Here is a 15,090-nt window from a genome sequence, read left to right as displayed (position 1 = left end):
AGAGAACTGGATTTTTGTCTTACCGTAATCCTTTTCTCTGAGGTTCACTGATGGACACAGCACCCCACGCCTCTTTGGGGTTGAGTTATGTTCTTCTGACACTGCTTGTTACAAACTGGAGTCCTACAGCAGGAAGTGATGGTATACCCTCTGGGACTGCCCCAGGGGTGTAACCAAAAAGGTTTCCGCCTAGTCCTACTCCTAGAAAGATAGAGCATAAAGCCCCAATGGTCTGAGGACTTGAAGCTGTGTCTGTCAGTGAACTTCAGAGAAAAGGATTTTACGGTAAGACAAAAATATTTTTTTTTTCTATTGTGTGTGTGTGTGTGTGTTTACCATAACTGTATATGCAAGTTCCTCAATATGGTGATACTTCTAGAAAAATTCTGAAATCGTTTTTAAATAGAAAAAAAAAAAAAAAAAAATTATGAATTACTTATGCATCATCTTTTTTCTTTCAGTCCTGTCTGTCCGATGTCCCAAGTGATCCATCAAGGCCAGATCAGCTGTCGGATCAACGGGTCGTGTGTGACCGTGTACTTCGTGCCTGTAATCACTGGGCAGCAGAGAGCTCTTGCGATGGTCAGCACTTAAATAGTTTAATGTCCTTGGCGGAACTTGTGAGTCGAGGTTTCTATGTCTCAGGTGCCCAGCGTACATCTTTTTACCTGGAGAAGATCCAATTTCATCTGCTGAAAAATGTTTCTGCACGAGAATCCTCTGAATCTTGTATCCAGATGTCAAATCTTCTCTATTCCTACCTCAGTATATGCCCTCCAGACCAGCAGAATAGTGGAGACTATTTGGCAGTGGCTAAAAGCTGCTTCCAGTGTCTATGGAAAGCTGCTGGAGATCTAGAGCAAAAGCGAGGTCCATCTCCTTACAACCGAAACACTTTATGCCTTCGACTTCATGCTCTGAGATTTCTCATGTTAGTGGAAAGGACCAGTTCACATGCTGGATCTCCTATTACAACACCCCAGCATGCCAAGAGTGCTGCTTTAGCCTTCGAGTCTAAAGACATGATTTGCAGTGAGAGTGATGCTTGTTTCCTGAGTCAGAGTATAGAGGAACTGTTGGTAAAACCCTTAAAAGAATCTGGAACTTTGACCCACTCATGGGCTAAATGTCTGCTGGAATTGACATTGGAGAGGATTCGTATTCTCTGTAAGGGCAACTTCTTTGACCAGAGCAAAGAGGTTGTCCAACAAGCAATTGCAAGTTTGAATGTGTCCGATAGGTGTTGCCTCTCTGGATTAAAACTTTTAAAGTTCTCCATTGAAATCCAGGAATCGAAGAAACTACGTGAGCTTGAGAAACGTTTAGTGGAAATTTCAGAGGCTGTTGGTGGAGCCTGCTGTTTTGGGGAAGGTTGGCAGTGTCATGCTCTGTGCAATTGCTGTCAGTTCACAGTTTCCTCTTTAGATGGCTATTTCAAACGTTTTGGACATTCAGAAATACAAGGTGCAAATGGACTTCTCAGCTTGGGAAAGTTTCTTGACGTGCATTTTAAACTTCTGGATAAACAGGTGTCTATGGTATGTATGTTTAGCATACAGTCTAGTCTATTTGTGGAACTCTGTTTTTGTTGTGTTTGGGTCCTTTCACACGGGCGCTCCGTATGTCCGTATTTCATCCATTTTTTTGCGGATGAAAAACGGACATAATGCATGTCAATGGGATTGCGAATGTCAGCAGATGACCATCCGCTGAAAATAGTGAAAGTGTATTACGCTATGGATAGTGCTAAAACCAAAATGCTGCTGCTCAAAAAAATTGTAAAATCAATTTTCTAAAATATAAAAGTGCTATTATGCAGCGCAGGAAGGTGTGTGATGAAAACAATAAATACTATAAAATATGATCGTAAACCAAAAAATATTATATCAAATACTTATAAGGAATGCGTGCAATGTGCAAACTCGTGTGCAAAAAATCTCAATTGTATGAAATATCACAGTAATATTACTGTGCAAAAATTCACGTGACAGTCCAAATATAAACAGTGCACTCGGCAAGTGTCCAATAAAAATCCAAAAGTGCTCAGGTGCCAATGGGAAAGTGCAATGACATGCCAACAGTGCAGTGGTAAGTGCCAATCTTTCCCCCTTTGGTGTTCAACTTACCGGACTAAAATGACCCCTGGACCATATAGCATAAGGGTCAGAGCTTGTGTCCCAGTAAGAAACTGGATGAAGAGTCCTGGGAGGTCTGGTACATACTTATCCCACCAGGTATATCGTATGGAAAAGGCTCACAATAATGTAATACTGTTGATTATATTTATTAATATCAAACAAAGAGTTACACTCACATATAGTTGAATAAAATCAGGCCTTAATATATGGGTCTGGATCCTTGTAAAGCTTCCTGGCCGTGGTGTGCGCTCGGGATGGTTCCTTGGTCCCGGCATGCGTTCCACCTCAACTGGAAGTGACGTAGCGGTGATCGTGAAACCGGAAATTGCGTCAACGCGTTTTGTCGTCCCGTTTCGGCGTTATCAAAGACGTATCCGCTGACATCCGATTCGCGTCCTTTCGGATCAGTTCAGTTCAGTTTTTTTTTTTTTTAAACTGAAGAGAACCCTTTTTTTCTTCCGTTTAAAAAAAAAAAAAAAAAAAAAAAAGGAACGGACTCAAAAATGGATGTCAGCGGTGTCATCCGGTGATATCCGCAATCCCATTGACATGCATTATCTCACTTTATCATCCGCAAACTGATGGGATGATATACGGACCGGAAGACACAAGTGTCACCCGTGTCCGTTAAAAAAAAAAATAAAATAAAATAAAAAAAAAGTGTCGGAGCGGATCAAAACATGGTCCGCTCCGTGTGAAAGGACCCTTAAACACTATTGGAGAAGTAAACTCCTCCATTTAAAAGTTTAAAAAAAAACTTTTACACGTGCCAGATATGTAACATTCCCATTGGTTCTGCTCTTAAACAACTGTCAAACCATCCAGAGGCTGGTGTTATAACTGATCACATTTGCAGCATCATAACAGTTGTAGAATAATCTTTTCCCACCCGCCCACTGTATATAAACAGCGGGGTGGGAGCTTTGCCATTCTGAGTCGACGTCTCCTTCTGTTGCTCAGCCACAGCCAAGATGGGATCGGGATATGGGTGCTGTGATTGGCCCTCCAGATCAAGTGATGGCTGTGTTCAATCAGCCTTCACAGTGTAAACCGATGCGTGACAGAGCTCAGTGCGGGCGAATCCGCAGCCTCTGACAGCTCTCAAGGGATGATTTTGCACACAGAGCTGTTACAGATCCCCACACAAAGTATAACATGCACTGCTGTCCCATAAACATCTGCAATAATGTCACCTTAACATCTGCCGGTGGATGATCAGCATCTGTCAGTGTACAAGTGCACAAAAACATCTGTTAGAGTACCAGTGTCTCAACAATAAATAAAACACTTAAATGGCTCTAGTGGGAGCGCACATGTTAGTCCTGTACGCATATGTAAACAGCGATCACACCACAAGTGGGGTATCGTTGTGAAAGTCCGAGCGAGAGCAATAATTCTAGCACCAGACCTCCTGTGTAACCCTGAACTGGTAACCAACAAAGGCTTCTAAAGCGTCTCCTATAGAAGATTTTTAAATCCCCAAGTTTGACGCCATTTCAAAAGCGTGCACAATTTTAAAACTTTATATGTTTGGTATCTATTTACCCCGGCTTAACACCATATTTTATATTTTACCAAAAATTTGGGTATGGTCTCTGTGTGCATTTAAATTAATTAAAAAGTATTTATGCGTTAGTTTGTAAAATTGCATTAGCAAAACTGCTGCGCAATAACCGTGTGATATAAAAAAAATTGCAAAACCCACCATTTTATTCTCTAGGGCCTCTGCTACAAAAAAGGATAATGTTTGGGTTTCTAAGTGATTTTCTAGCAAAACCAACTCCTTTTTATTTAACAAAGTGTCATAAGAAGGCCTGGTCTTAAAGTGGATAATGCCTGAAGGTACTCCTTGGATGTTGTGCCTCTGTGTGTAGCCAGGCTGTGAAAGTTTCACATGTGTATCGCCCTACTCAGGAAGAGTAGCAGAATGTATTTTGGGGTGTAGTTGCAAGTATGCCTATGTGTGAGCAATAACCTGTTGATATGACCTTTATGTGGGGGCAAAGTCTCCACTTTCCAAAGAATTGTTGGAAAAAATTGCAACTTCAAAAAAACTTGCCATGCCTCTAATGAAATACCTTGGGCTGTCTACTTTTAAAAAAAGGGTTCATTTTGGGAATATTTGTACTGTCTTTGCATGTTAGGCCTCAAGAAATGAGATGGGCCATCAGTATATCAGGTATGATCAATTTTCAATGATTGGCACCATAGCCTGTAGACTCTAACTTTCACACAGGCCAAATAATATAAATAATTCGTTTTCTTTGGTTAAAAAAAAAAAAAAAAAAAATACAGTATCTCACAAAAATGAGTACACCCCTCACATTCTTGTAAATATTTTATTATATCTTTTCATGTGATGACACTGCTACAATGTAAAGTAATGAGTGTACACCTTGTGTAGGGTTCGTACGGTCATGAAAAACCTGGAAAAGTAATGGAATTTTACAATGGCAATTTCCAGGCCTGGATAAGTTTTGGAAAATACTTAAAACAAAAGGAATGATAGCTAGAAAGGGAAGGAAACCCAAGCGGTATAGGCTAAACCCAAGCGGTATAGGCTAAGCCTCGGTTCACACTAGGGCGACCTGGTCGCCTCACAGGTCGCCGCAGGTCGCCTCCCATAGGGAAGCTGCGGACCCGTTCTAATAGGAGCGACAAGTCGCTCCGACCTAGAAAAAGGGTCCGGAGCTTCTTTGGGGCGACCAGGAGGCGACCGCCATAGACTTCAATGTTATGAAGTCCGTGGCGGCCGCTCCGAGGTCGCGGCGTGCTGCTCGCACCGCGATCTCGGAGGTCGCCCCTGAAAGTAGCGTCGCGCTAGTGTGAACCGGCGCTTAATGAATATCTTTATTGAAAAAATATATACAAAATGTAACACCTCTATCGGCAATAAGTCACAACAAGGACATGCATACATTTAGAGCCGGTTCACACTGCCGCGACCATAAGTCGCCCCATGTCGGAGCGACTTTTTACCACGACTTGTGAATTATTTTGCGCAACTTATGACAGACTACTTTGTATTTGGCCAATCAGAATATGATGTGTTGTGACCTAATTCCCCTTTTCTGTTTTTTTTTTTTGTTTTTTTTACTCATTGCCCACCAGTGCCACGTATCAGTGTCCACCAGTGCCACGAATCGGTGTCCACCAGTGCCACATATCAGTGCCACGAATCGGTGTCCACCAGTGCCACGAATCGGTGTCCACCAGTGCCACGAATCGGTGTCCACCAGTGCCACGAATCGGTGTCCACCAGTGCCACGAATCGGTGTCCACCAGTGCCACGAATCGGTGTCCACCAGTGCCACGAATCGGTGTCCACCAGTGCCACGAATCAGTGTCCACCAGTGCCACGTATCAAGCCGAGATAATGGAATATATATTATACCATATAGGCATGGCTGCAATGTGGGGAATGCCTGGCTAATCTTTCTTCTTCCTGGAAAGTCTGATAACAAGTCGCTTTAATTAAGATAAGGAGGCGACTCCCATTGAAGTATATGGGACAAGTCGGATCACAAGTCGCCTCAAAGTATTACAGGACCCTTTCCTGAAGTCGGAGCGACTTCAGTAGTGCCAATTAAGACGGCACTGATTAACATTGCTTTTGTTATGTCAAGCTACTTGAGGGCACACAAGTCGGGCTAGTGTGAATGGGCTCTTAAAATGTATGTATGTCCTTGTTGTGACTTATTGCCGATGGATGAGTTACATTTTGTATAAATTTTTTTCAATAAAGATATTTTTTTTAGCCTATACTGCTTGGGTTTCCTTCACAATCTTTGTCTAGCTTTCTTGCTACAATTCCTTTTTTGTTACAGGTAGCTATTTATTGGGAACCCCACACCCCCTCTTTTTTTTTTTTTTTTTTTTTTTTTTTTTTGGGGTGAGACAGTGAGGCCATTATCTCCCTGTGGCACCCCAGCTCAGTCTGGTTTTTGCTGTTGTTTGGAAAATACTTAAACCCAGAAAGTTTTGGAAAAGTCATGGAAATTTGAGAGAAAGGCGCCACTCAGTGTAGCAGATGTAAATAATTTTATTGACACCTATTAAGAAATTACATGGAGGTGTAAGCGTCTATCTTCATAGCTCGGCATCCTTCCGGGTCTGCTGTGTTTCTGTCCCTGAGGCTGGCCAGCAGTCGGGAGAAGACACTAGAGGAGAATCAATCGGGGGACTCAGTCAGATCGAGGCAGCAGTGAAGAAGCGCATACCTCACTGGAGGGCTGCACGCACGTGATGACGTGGGGGGGGGGGGGGCTAACCGGTTTTGGAGCATGCGTGAAACGCTCCTTGTTTAGCCTCCGAGAGGAGTTGAGCAGACGGGGTGAGCGGTACACATAATGCTATATGCATGCCTTATTTGTAATGCGAGTAGTTTTTATAAGGGGAGTGTACTGTTTGTGATATCATTTAAAATTGGTCACATGATATGTCGGAGAACTGACGGATGTATATCCACTATCCATGTCAGTGTCATCTTGTGTGGGAGATTCCAGCCATTTACAGGAATAGAGGAGGAGGATTTTGAAGTGGAGAGGAGAGAAAGGCAGATATAATTAAGCACAGAATCCTGGTAACATTCGGTGAGTGGCCATTGTCACGGGGAGAGCACAGACGGTGTGGTGATGTTTTGCAGTCCATTAGGAGCAATCACTTTGAGCACTGGGAATTCTTGGCTTAAAGGTTTATTGTGCAACGATTAACCCTACAGGACACACGAAGAAAGATTATATACCGAATATTGTATATTTGTATGGACAGATACTATCAGGATTTATACACTGAAATGATCTTGGGTTACAATAAGATTATGCAGTTTTGTTTTGGGACTTTAAGCGCTGCTGAATGTTATTAATACTGAGGTGTATCTTTGAGCACAAGAGTGTTGATTACATTTTATTACATGTTTGAATTTGCACAGCGGCTGTTCCATTTTTGAAACCGTATTAATAGGTATTGTTTTTATTACTTATTTTGATAGGCCGCTTCCGGGGACGTGTCGGCTGGTTGCTCGGGTCTCTCGGTGGGACGGGAGACCCGGGCAGAGCGGCGGGAGGGGGGGGCGTCCCCTCCCACTCACCCGGGTAATGATCGAGCGGCTCCTGAGCTGCATCGGTCGTTACCGCTGGAAAGCTGACCGACGGCTCTAAACCACGGTACTGGGATGGTGCCTCTAGCTAGAGGCATCACCCCGGTTTAACACCGCAAAGTTTACCGACGTGTGTGTATATATACGTTACTTTGCGGTAAGTGGTTAACTGCCACTGGTCGGTCACTAATGCATGAGTGACCAGCAGTGGCAATACATTAACCCCTCATGCTGCATAATACCATTGGCAATAAAATTAACCACTTGCCAACCCGTCACAGTACATATACAGTGCCTTTAAGTATTCGGCCCCCTTGAACTGTTCGACCTTTTTACCACATTTCAGGCTTCAAACGTAAAGATATAAAACTGTAATTTTTTGTGAAGAATCAACAAGTGGGACACAATCATGAAGTGTAACGGAATTTATTGGATATTTCAAACTTTTTTAACAAATAAACTAAAAAATTGGGCATGCAAAATTATTCAGCCCCCTTAAGTTAATACTTTGTAGCGCCACCTTTTGCTGCGGTTACAGCTGTAAGTCGCTTGGGGTATGTCTCTATCAGTTTTGCACATCGAGAGACTGAAATTTTTGCCCCTTCCTCCTTGCAAAACAGCTCAAGCTCAGTGAGGTTGGATGGAGAGTATTTGTAAACAGTTTTCAGTTCTTTCCGCAGATTCTCTATTGGATTCAGGTCTGGACTTTGACTTGGCCATTCTAACACCTGGATATGTTTATTTGTGAACCATTCCATTGTAGATTTTGCTTTGTTTTGGATCATTGTCTTGTTGGAAGACAAATCTCCGTCCCAGTCTCAGGTCTTTTGCAGACTCCATCAGGTTTTCTTCCAGAATGGTCCTGTATTTGGCTCCATCCATCTTCCCATCATTTTTAACCATCTTCCCTGTCCCTGCTGAAGAAAAGCAGGCCCAAACCATGATGCTGCCACCACCATGTTTGACAGTGGGGATGGTGTGTTCAGGGTGATGAGCTGTGTTGATTTTACGCCAAATATAACGTTTTGCATTGTTGCCAAAAAGTTCGATTTTGGTTTCATCTGACCAGAGCACCACCTTCCACATGTTTGGTGTCTCCCAGGTGGCTTGTGGCAAACTTTAAACACTTTTTATTATCTTTAAGAAATGGCTTTCTTCTTGCCACTCTTCCATAAAGGCCAGATTTGTGCAGTATACGACTGATTGTTGTCCTATGGACAGAGTCTCCCACCTCAGCTGTAGATCTCTGCAGTTCATCCAGAGTGATCATGGGCCTCTTGGCTGCATCTCTGATCAGTCTTCTCCTTGTATGAGCAGAAAGTTTAGAGGTACGGCCAGGTCTTTCTAGATTTGCAGTTGTCTGATACTCCCATTTCAATATTATCGCTTGCACAGTGCTCCTTGGGATGTTTAAAGCTTGGGAAATCTTTTTGTATCCAAATCCGGCTTTAAACATCTCGGACCTGCCTGGTGTGTTCCTTGTTCTTCATGATGCTCTCTGCGCTTTAACAGGCCACTGAGACTATCGCAGTGCAGGTGCATTTATATGGAGACTTGATTACACTCAGGTGGATTCTATAGTCATTTAGGTCTACATTGGAGCATTCAGAGATCCTCACTGAACTTCTGGAGAGAGCTTGCTGCACTGAAAGTAAAGGGGCTGAATAATTTTGTACGCCCAATTTTTCAGTTTTTATTGGTTAACAAAGTTTGAAATATCAAATTTTCGTTCCACTTCATGATTGTGTCCCACTTGTTGATTCTTCACAAAAAGTTAGTTTTATATCTGTATGTTTGAAGCCTGAAATGGGGCAAAAGGTCGGACAAGTTCAAGGGGGCCTAATACTTTTGCAAGGCACTGTACTGCGACAGGGTGGCAGCTACAGGTGTATGTCACTGCCTGTTTCTGGCGTATGCTCCTGTTCTATCTATTTTAAAATCATTTGGGGGGGAAAAGTTATTTTCGGCTCGGCCCAGAATTTTCATTTCAACCGCTGGCAACAAAAGGGCATACAGACTTAAGTGAAAATGTCCAAATTGGGCCCAAAAGTGTCAATATTTTGTGTAGTCACCATTATTTTCCAGCACTGCCTTAACCTTCTTGAGCATGGAGTTCATCAGAGCTTCACAGGTTGCCACTGGAGTCCTCTTCCACTCCTCCATGCGGACATCACAGAGCTGGTGGATGTTGGAGACCTTGCGCTCCTCCACCTTCCATTTGAGGATGCCCCAGAGATTCTCAATAGGGTTTAGGTCTGGAGACATGCTTTGCCAGTCCATCAACTTTACCCTCAGCTTCTTTAGCAAGGCAGTGGTCATGTTGGAATACTGCCCTGTGGCCCAGTCTCTGAAGGGAGGGGCAGCAAGCTCTGCTTCAGTATGTCACAGCACATGTTGGCAATCATGCAGCCCCAGACCATGACATTCCCATTACCATGCTTGACTGTAGGCAAGACACAGTTGTCTTTGTACTCTTGTCTTTGTCTGCTTGTCTTCAGTAAACTGTTTACGGGCTTTCTTTTGCAACATCTTTAGAAGAGGCTTCCTTCTGGGACAACAGCCATGCAGACCATTTTGGTGCAGTGTGCGGCGTATGGTCGGAGACTGACCCCCCCCCCCTTTTTTTTTTTTTTTTTTAAAACTCGGCAGCAATCCTTTTCAGAACTCGAACATATATTTCCCAAAGGCAACCTCTGGATACGATGCTGAGCATGTGCACTAACTTATTTGGTTGACCATGGCGAGGCTTGTTCTGTGTGTAACCTGTCCTGTTAAACCGCTGTATGGTCTTGGCCACCGTGCTGCAGCTCAGTTTCAGGGTCTTGGCAATATTCTTATAGCCTAGACCATCTTCCTGTAGAGCAACAATTCTTCTTTTTTTTTTTTTTTCTAAACCTCAGAGTTCTTTGCCATGAGGTGCCATGTTGAACTTCCAGTGACCAGTATGAGAGCGATAACACCAAATTTAAGACACCTGCTCCCCATTCACACCTTGGGTCTTGTAACGCTAATGAGTCACATGACACCGGGTAGGGAAAATGCCTAAGTGGGCACAATTTGGACATCACTTAGGGGTGTACGCTTTGCTTGCCAGCGGTGTAGACATTAACGGCTGTATTGAGTTATTTTGAGGGGACAGCAAATGTACGCTGTTATACAAGCTTTACACTCACTACTTTACATTGTTGCACAGTGTCATGTCTTTAGTGTTATCACATGAAAAGATATATAATAAAATATTTACACAAATGTAAGGTATGTACTTTAGTGAGATGCTGGAACAGTATAAATTTTCCTCCAAAAATTTGAGGAAAAATTACCAAACAAACCCCTAATGATTAATAAATGCCATCAAAAGAGCACTATTTGTGTGGAAGAAAGATGCATTCGGGTACAGTGTTGCATGACTAATTCTCATTCAAAGCCTGAAAGATGAAAATTGGCCTGGGCAGGAAGGGGGTGACAGTGCCTAGTATTGAGGTGGTTAAACAGAGGTTAAGATGGCAGTTTCCTTGGCTGAAAATAGGAGGGTTTACTTCCACTTTAAAGATTGGAAATATAGATGACACAACACTTGAGCTTAGCTCAAAAATATGATTAAGTTTGAGAACTTTGTCATGTCTGGGTTTTGGCCTTTTTAACGGTTAAACCAATGCACGTAAAGGTAAATGCACATTTCTAGTAAGTACTTAGCAAGCCAGGTACCCATGCTGAAAAAGGCTTGAATCTGCAGTACTTGTCTTTTTCCACGTGTTCCCAATGTGTGGCTTTGTAATTTACATAATTGTTTTATCTTCTTCCTCCTTCGCCTCCTTTCTTCACCTCCTTTTTGCCTTTCTCCTTTCTTCGCCTCCTTTTGCCTTTCTCCTTCTCCTTGACAATTACATTCTTAAAATATTAAATACATTTTTTTTTTTTTTATTATCTTTTCACGTGACAACACTGAAGATATGACACTTTGCTACAATGTAAAGTAGTGAGTGTGCAGCTTGTATAACAGTGTACATTTTCTGTCCCCTCAAAATGACAACACAGCCATTAATGTCTAAACCACTGACAACAAAAGGGAGTACACCCCTAAGTTGAAGGGTCCTTTCACACGGCCGCTCCGTGTGTCCGCAAATCATCCTATTTTTTTGCGGATGATTTGCGGACATAATGTAAGTGAATGGCACTGCGGATGTCAGCGGAATACCATCCGCTGACATCCGATTTTCTTCCTTTCAGTTCTGTTCCGTTTTTTTAGAATGGAACAGAACCCTATTTTTTCATCCGTGTAAAAAACGGAAAGGAAGGAAAATCTGATGTCAGCGGTGTCATCCGCAGTGCCATATACTTACATTATGTCCGCATATCATCCGCAAAAGGATGGTATGATATGCGGGCACACGGAGCGGATGACAGAAATGTCATCCGCTCCGTGAAAAGAAAAAAAGTCCCGCAGCGGACTAAAGCAGCGGAGCGGCCGTCTGAAAGGACCCAAAATCTCCAAATTGGGCCCAAAGTGTCAATATCTTGTGTGGCCACCGTTATTTCTAGTACTGCCTTAACCCTATTGTGCATGCAGCTCACCAGAGCTTCACCGGTTGCCACTGGAGTCTTCTTCCACTCCTCCATGACGACATAGTGCTTGTGGATGTTGGAGACCTTTTGTGCTTCTACACCTTTCGTTTGAGGATTCCCCACAGATGCTCAATAGGGTTTAGGTCTGGCGACATGCTTGGTTAGTCCATCACCTTATCTTCAGCTTCTTTAGCAAGGCATTGGTCGTCTTGGAGGTGTGTATGGGGTCGTTATGTTGGAATACTGCCCAGTCTCCAAAGGAAGGGGATCATGCTTTGCTTCAGTATGTCACAGTACATGTTGGTTTTCAGTGTGCGGCGTATGGTCTGAGCACTGACAGGCTTACCCCCCCACCCCTTCAACCTCCGCAGCAATGCTGGCACCCCTCATATGTCTATGTACCAAAGACAACCTCTGGATATGACGCTGAGCATGTGCACTCAAATTCTTTGGTTGACCATGGCGAGGCCTGTTCTGAGTGGAATCTGTGCTGTTAAACTGCTGTATGGTCTTGGCCATTGTGCTGCAGCTTATTTTCAGGGTCTTGGCAATCTTCTTCTTATAGCCTGGGCCATCTTAATGTAGAGCAACAATTCTGTTGCCAGTGGTTTAGACATTAATGACTGAGTTTTATTTTGAGGGTGCAGCAAATTTACACTGTTATACAAGCTGTACACTCGGGGGGGGGGGGGGGGGGGGTGTCTTGGGGGTGACATGGTACCTTGGGCTTGCTGGTCCCTATTGTGGGTCCTGAGGCCTTCATGTGTCAGCCCCTAGCTGCGTGGTGCACTGTGGGCGCTGCCATCTTAGGTGTGGGCAATTAACTTTTTCCCCCATAGACTTGTATGGGGCAGCCATTTTCCCTGCAGCCTCCTATTGTTTTTGTATGGGCATCCATCTTTGTGTAGCCCTGGTGCTATACTTTGCAGTGTATCCCTATCAGGTGACATCCCTTCCTGTGTGGCCATCTTCTGCTGCTGATCCAAGGTCACTTCCTTCCTTTTCTCTCCATGCTGTGGAAGATTCAGGAAGGCGTGTGTCTGAGGTGGTACAGTTTTGGGGATTCCTATGAGCATTTCCTTTCACTTTCTGCTATCAGATTGGTTTTAAAGGGGTTCCCTGCAGACCACTGCGATCAGTGGGGGATTCAGCGATCGGCGTTCTTAAAGCTACAGTACTGTTTTTGCAATTTGCACTATGGAGTCTCAAACTGGAATGTCAACCTCAGACCCACTCTGTGTGACTCCTGGACAGTCCGGATCGCAGTCGCTGGTTGTGATTTTCAGCTGGCCTGGAAAACCTGGCAACTAAAGTTGATCTCGTCATGAAAAGGGTTGATGGCCATAAACGGCCACTGCCTTCTCCATCTGTGGAGGTGTCCTCTGATTCAGAGGCTGATGTGGTTGCCCCGAATGCTCCCCTTCCTGAGTGGTCGCTGTCCCCGCAGTCAGATGGTGAAGAGGACCTGTCTTCAGCTGCAGCACGGGAACGCGATTTAGTGGAAGCCCTGATTATTTCAGTGCGTAATGGCAGGGATGCGTGTGGCTTTTGGCTCCCAGAAGTCTCCAAAAGCTGACAGGGTTTTCCCTTGTCCCGACACTTTTCACGATATTGTGAATGACCAATGGCGGCACGTTAAGCACATGTTAGTGGTGCCGAAATGCTTTAAAGGCCAGTTTGGTGAAAAGGTTTCCAACCATTGGACGGTGCCACCTAAATTGGACCATACTGTTTCCAGATTAAACAAATCTACCCTTGTGCCTGTGGAGGATTCCCCAGTTTTTACAGATCCAGTGGACAAGCGGGTGGAATCCCCTTTCCCACCATCTTCACGTGCTGGCAGGTTCCATTTTGAAACCGTTTTTGTCTGTGCTAGTCTCGTACAGGGACAGAATGGATTAGGGTGTGGTGTTCCTGTGTGATGCGTCTATGGATGTGGCTCCCCTGGGGGTCGGGTCTCGGCTGTAGGCATTTTGTTTTAAGATGCATGGTCTGGTTGAAGAGCTGGTCAGCTGACTAAGCTTCTAAAAAAAGCCTTAGCTGATCTCACCTTTCTGGGAGACAGGTTGTTTGGCGACTCGTTGGATGAGTTGAACAAGGGCCTGACTGGCGCGAAGAGTACTCTTCTTCCTCAATCCTCCAAGGGTAAGACACCCTGTCCTAAGCGGGGTCCCTCCTTTTCTGCTCATGAACGTGTTTTTTTTTTTTTTGTGCCTCCGGGCGCAAGAAAAAGGTAAGCCGTTCAGAACTTTTGGAGGTGCTAAGAAACCCTGGGGCAAGTCCAAGGCCGGTCAGTTTGGTGCTGCAGACAAGTCCTCTTCTGCATGAAGGGGCAGCCTCACCCATCTTGGGGGTGGGGGGATGTCTGCGCTTCTTTCTGGAACCCTGGACTTTCTTCAGGACGAATGAGTTCGCAAACTTTTTTCTGGGTACAAGATCGAATTCTGGCCCTGGCCAGGGGACAGGTTTTTTTTTCAGGCAAATCTTTACCTGTCTCCGGAGCATTTGAAGGATCTGCGGGAGGCTGTGTGAGATCTCCTGGCTCAAGGGGTGATTGTGCCAGTTCCCCAACAGGAACGCTCTCAAGGTTTCTATTTAAACCTGTTCACTATGCCCAGAATGGAGGGCAAGGTGCAACCAATCCTGGACCTCAAGGCTCTGAACCAATTTGTGTGGGTGCAGAAATTTCGAAGGGAGTCCTTTCGGTCGGTGGCATCTTTGAATCAGGGATTTTCTGGCTTCCATCGATCTCAAAGATGCAGATCTCCACATCCCCATATTAAGGGACATCAGCGATTTCTCAGCAGTGGCAGGGGATCACTTTCAATTCGTGGCGTTACCTTTTTGGTTTCGCCTCGGCTCCCAGAGTTTTTTACCAAGGTCCTAGCCCCTGTGCTAGCCTTGTGTCTATGAGGTATCTCCATTGTGGGGTATCTGGACAATCTCCTTTTGCGAGCAGTTTCCCATTCGGATCAATCACCATTCGGACCCTTCAGGAATTCGGGTGGACAATCAATGTTGCCAAATCTGCCCTGACTCCTGTCTGTGCGGTCGCCTATCTGGGGCTGATCCTCGACTTTGCTGTGGCGAGGGTCTTCCTTCCCTTGGACAAGCTTTAGAAGTTGCAAAGGGCGATCCAATTGCTGATGGAGGCTGATCACTCCTCGCTGGCTTGCATGAGGGCCCTGGGTCTGATGGTCTCGACCTTCAAAGCAGTCCCATTTGCCCAGTCTCACACGAGACAGCTGCAGAAAGGGATTCTGTCAAAATGGAACAGAGATCCTCGGTCAA

At 44.5% G+C, this 15,090-nt stretch overlaps 1 protein-coding gene across 1 annotated transcript in view; it reads left to right on the top strand.

Moving 5' to 3' along the window:
- Positions 1–15,090, top strand: part of ESPL1 (extra spindle pole bodies like 1, separase) — a 270,074-nt gene that overhangs the window by 5,753 nt on the left and 249,231 nt on the right. The window contains exon 3 of the mRNA XM_082244709.1: positions 462–1,538. Coding sequence (XP_082100835.1) covers positions 462–1,538 — 1,077 coding nt within the window. The remainder of the gene's footprint in view (positions 1–461; positions 1,539–15,090) is intronic.

Source organism: Pelophylax lessonae, assembly GCF_965119305.1.
Source record: "Pelophylax lessonae genome assembly, chromosome: 2".
In the NCBI taxonomy this organism is placed as follows: domain Eukaryota; kingdom Metazoa; phylum Chordata; class Amphibia; order Anura; family Ranidae; genus Pelophylax; species Pelophylax lessonae.
Note: the sequence above shows the minus strand (reverse complement) of the source record. Positions and strands in the feature narration are given on the sequence as shown.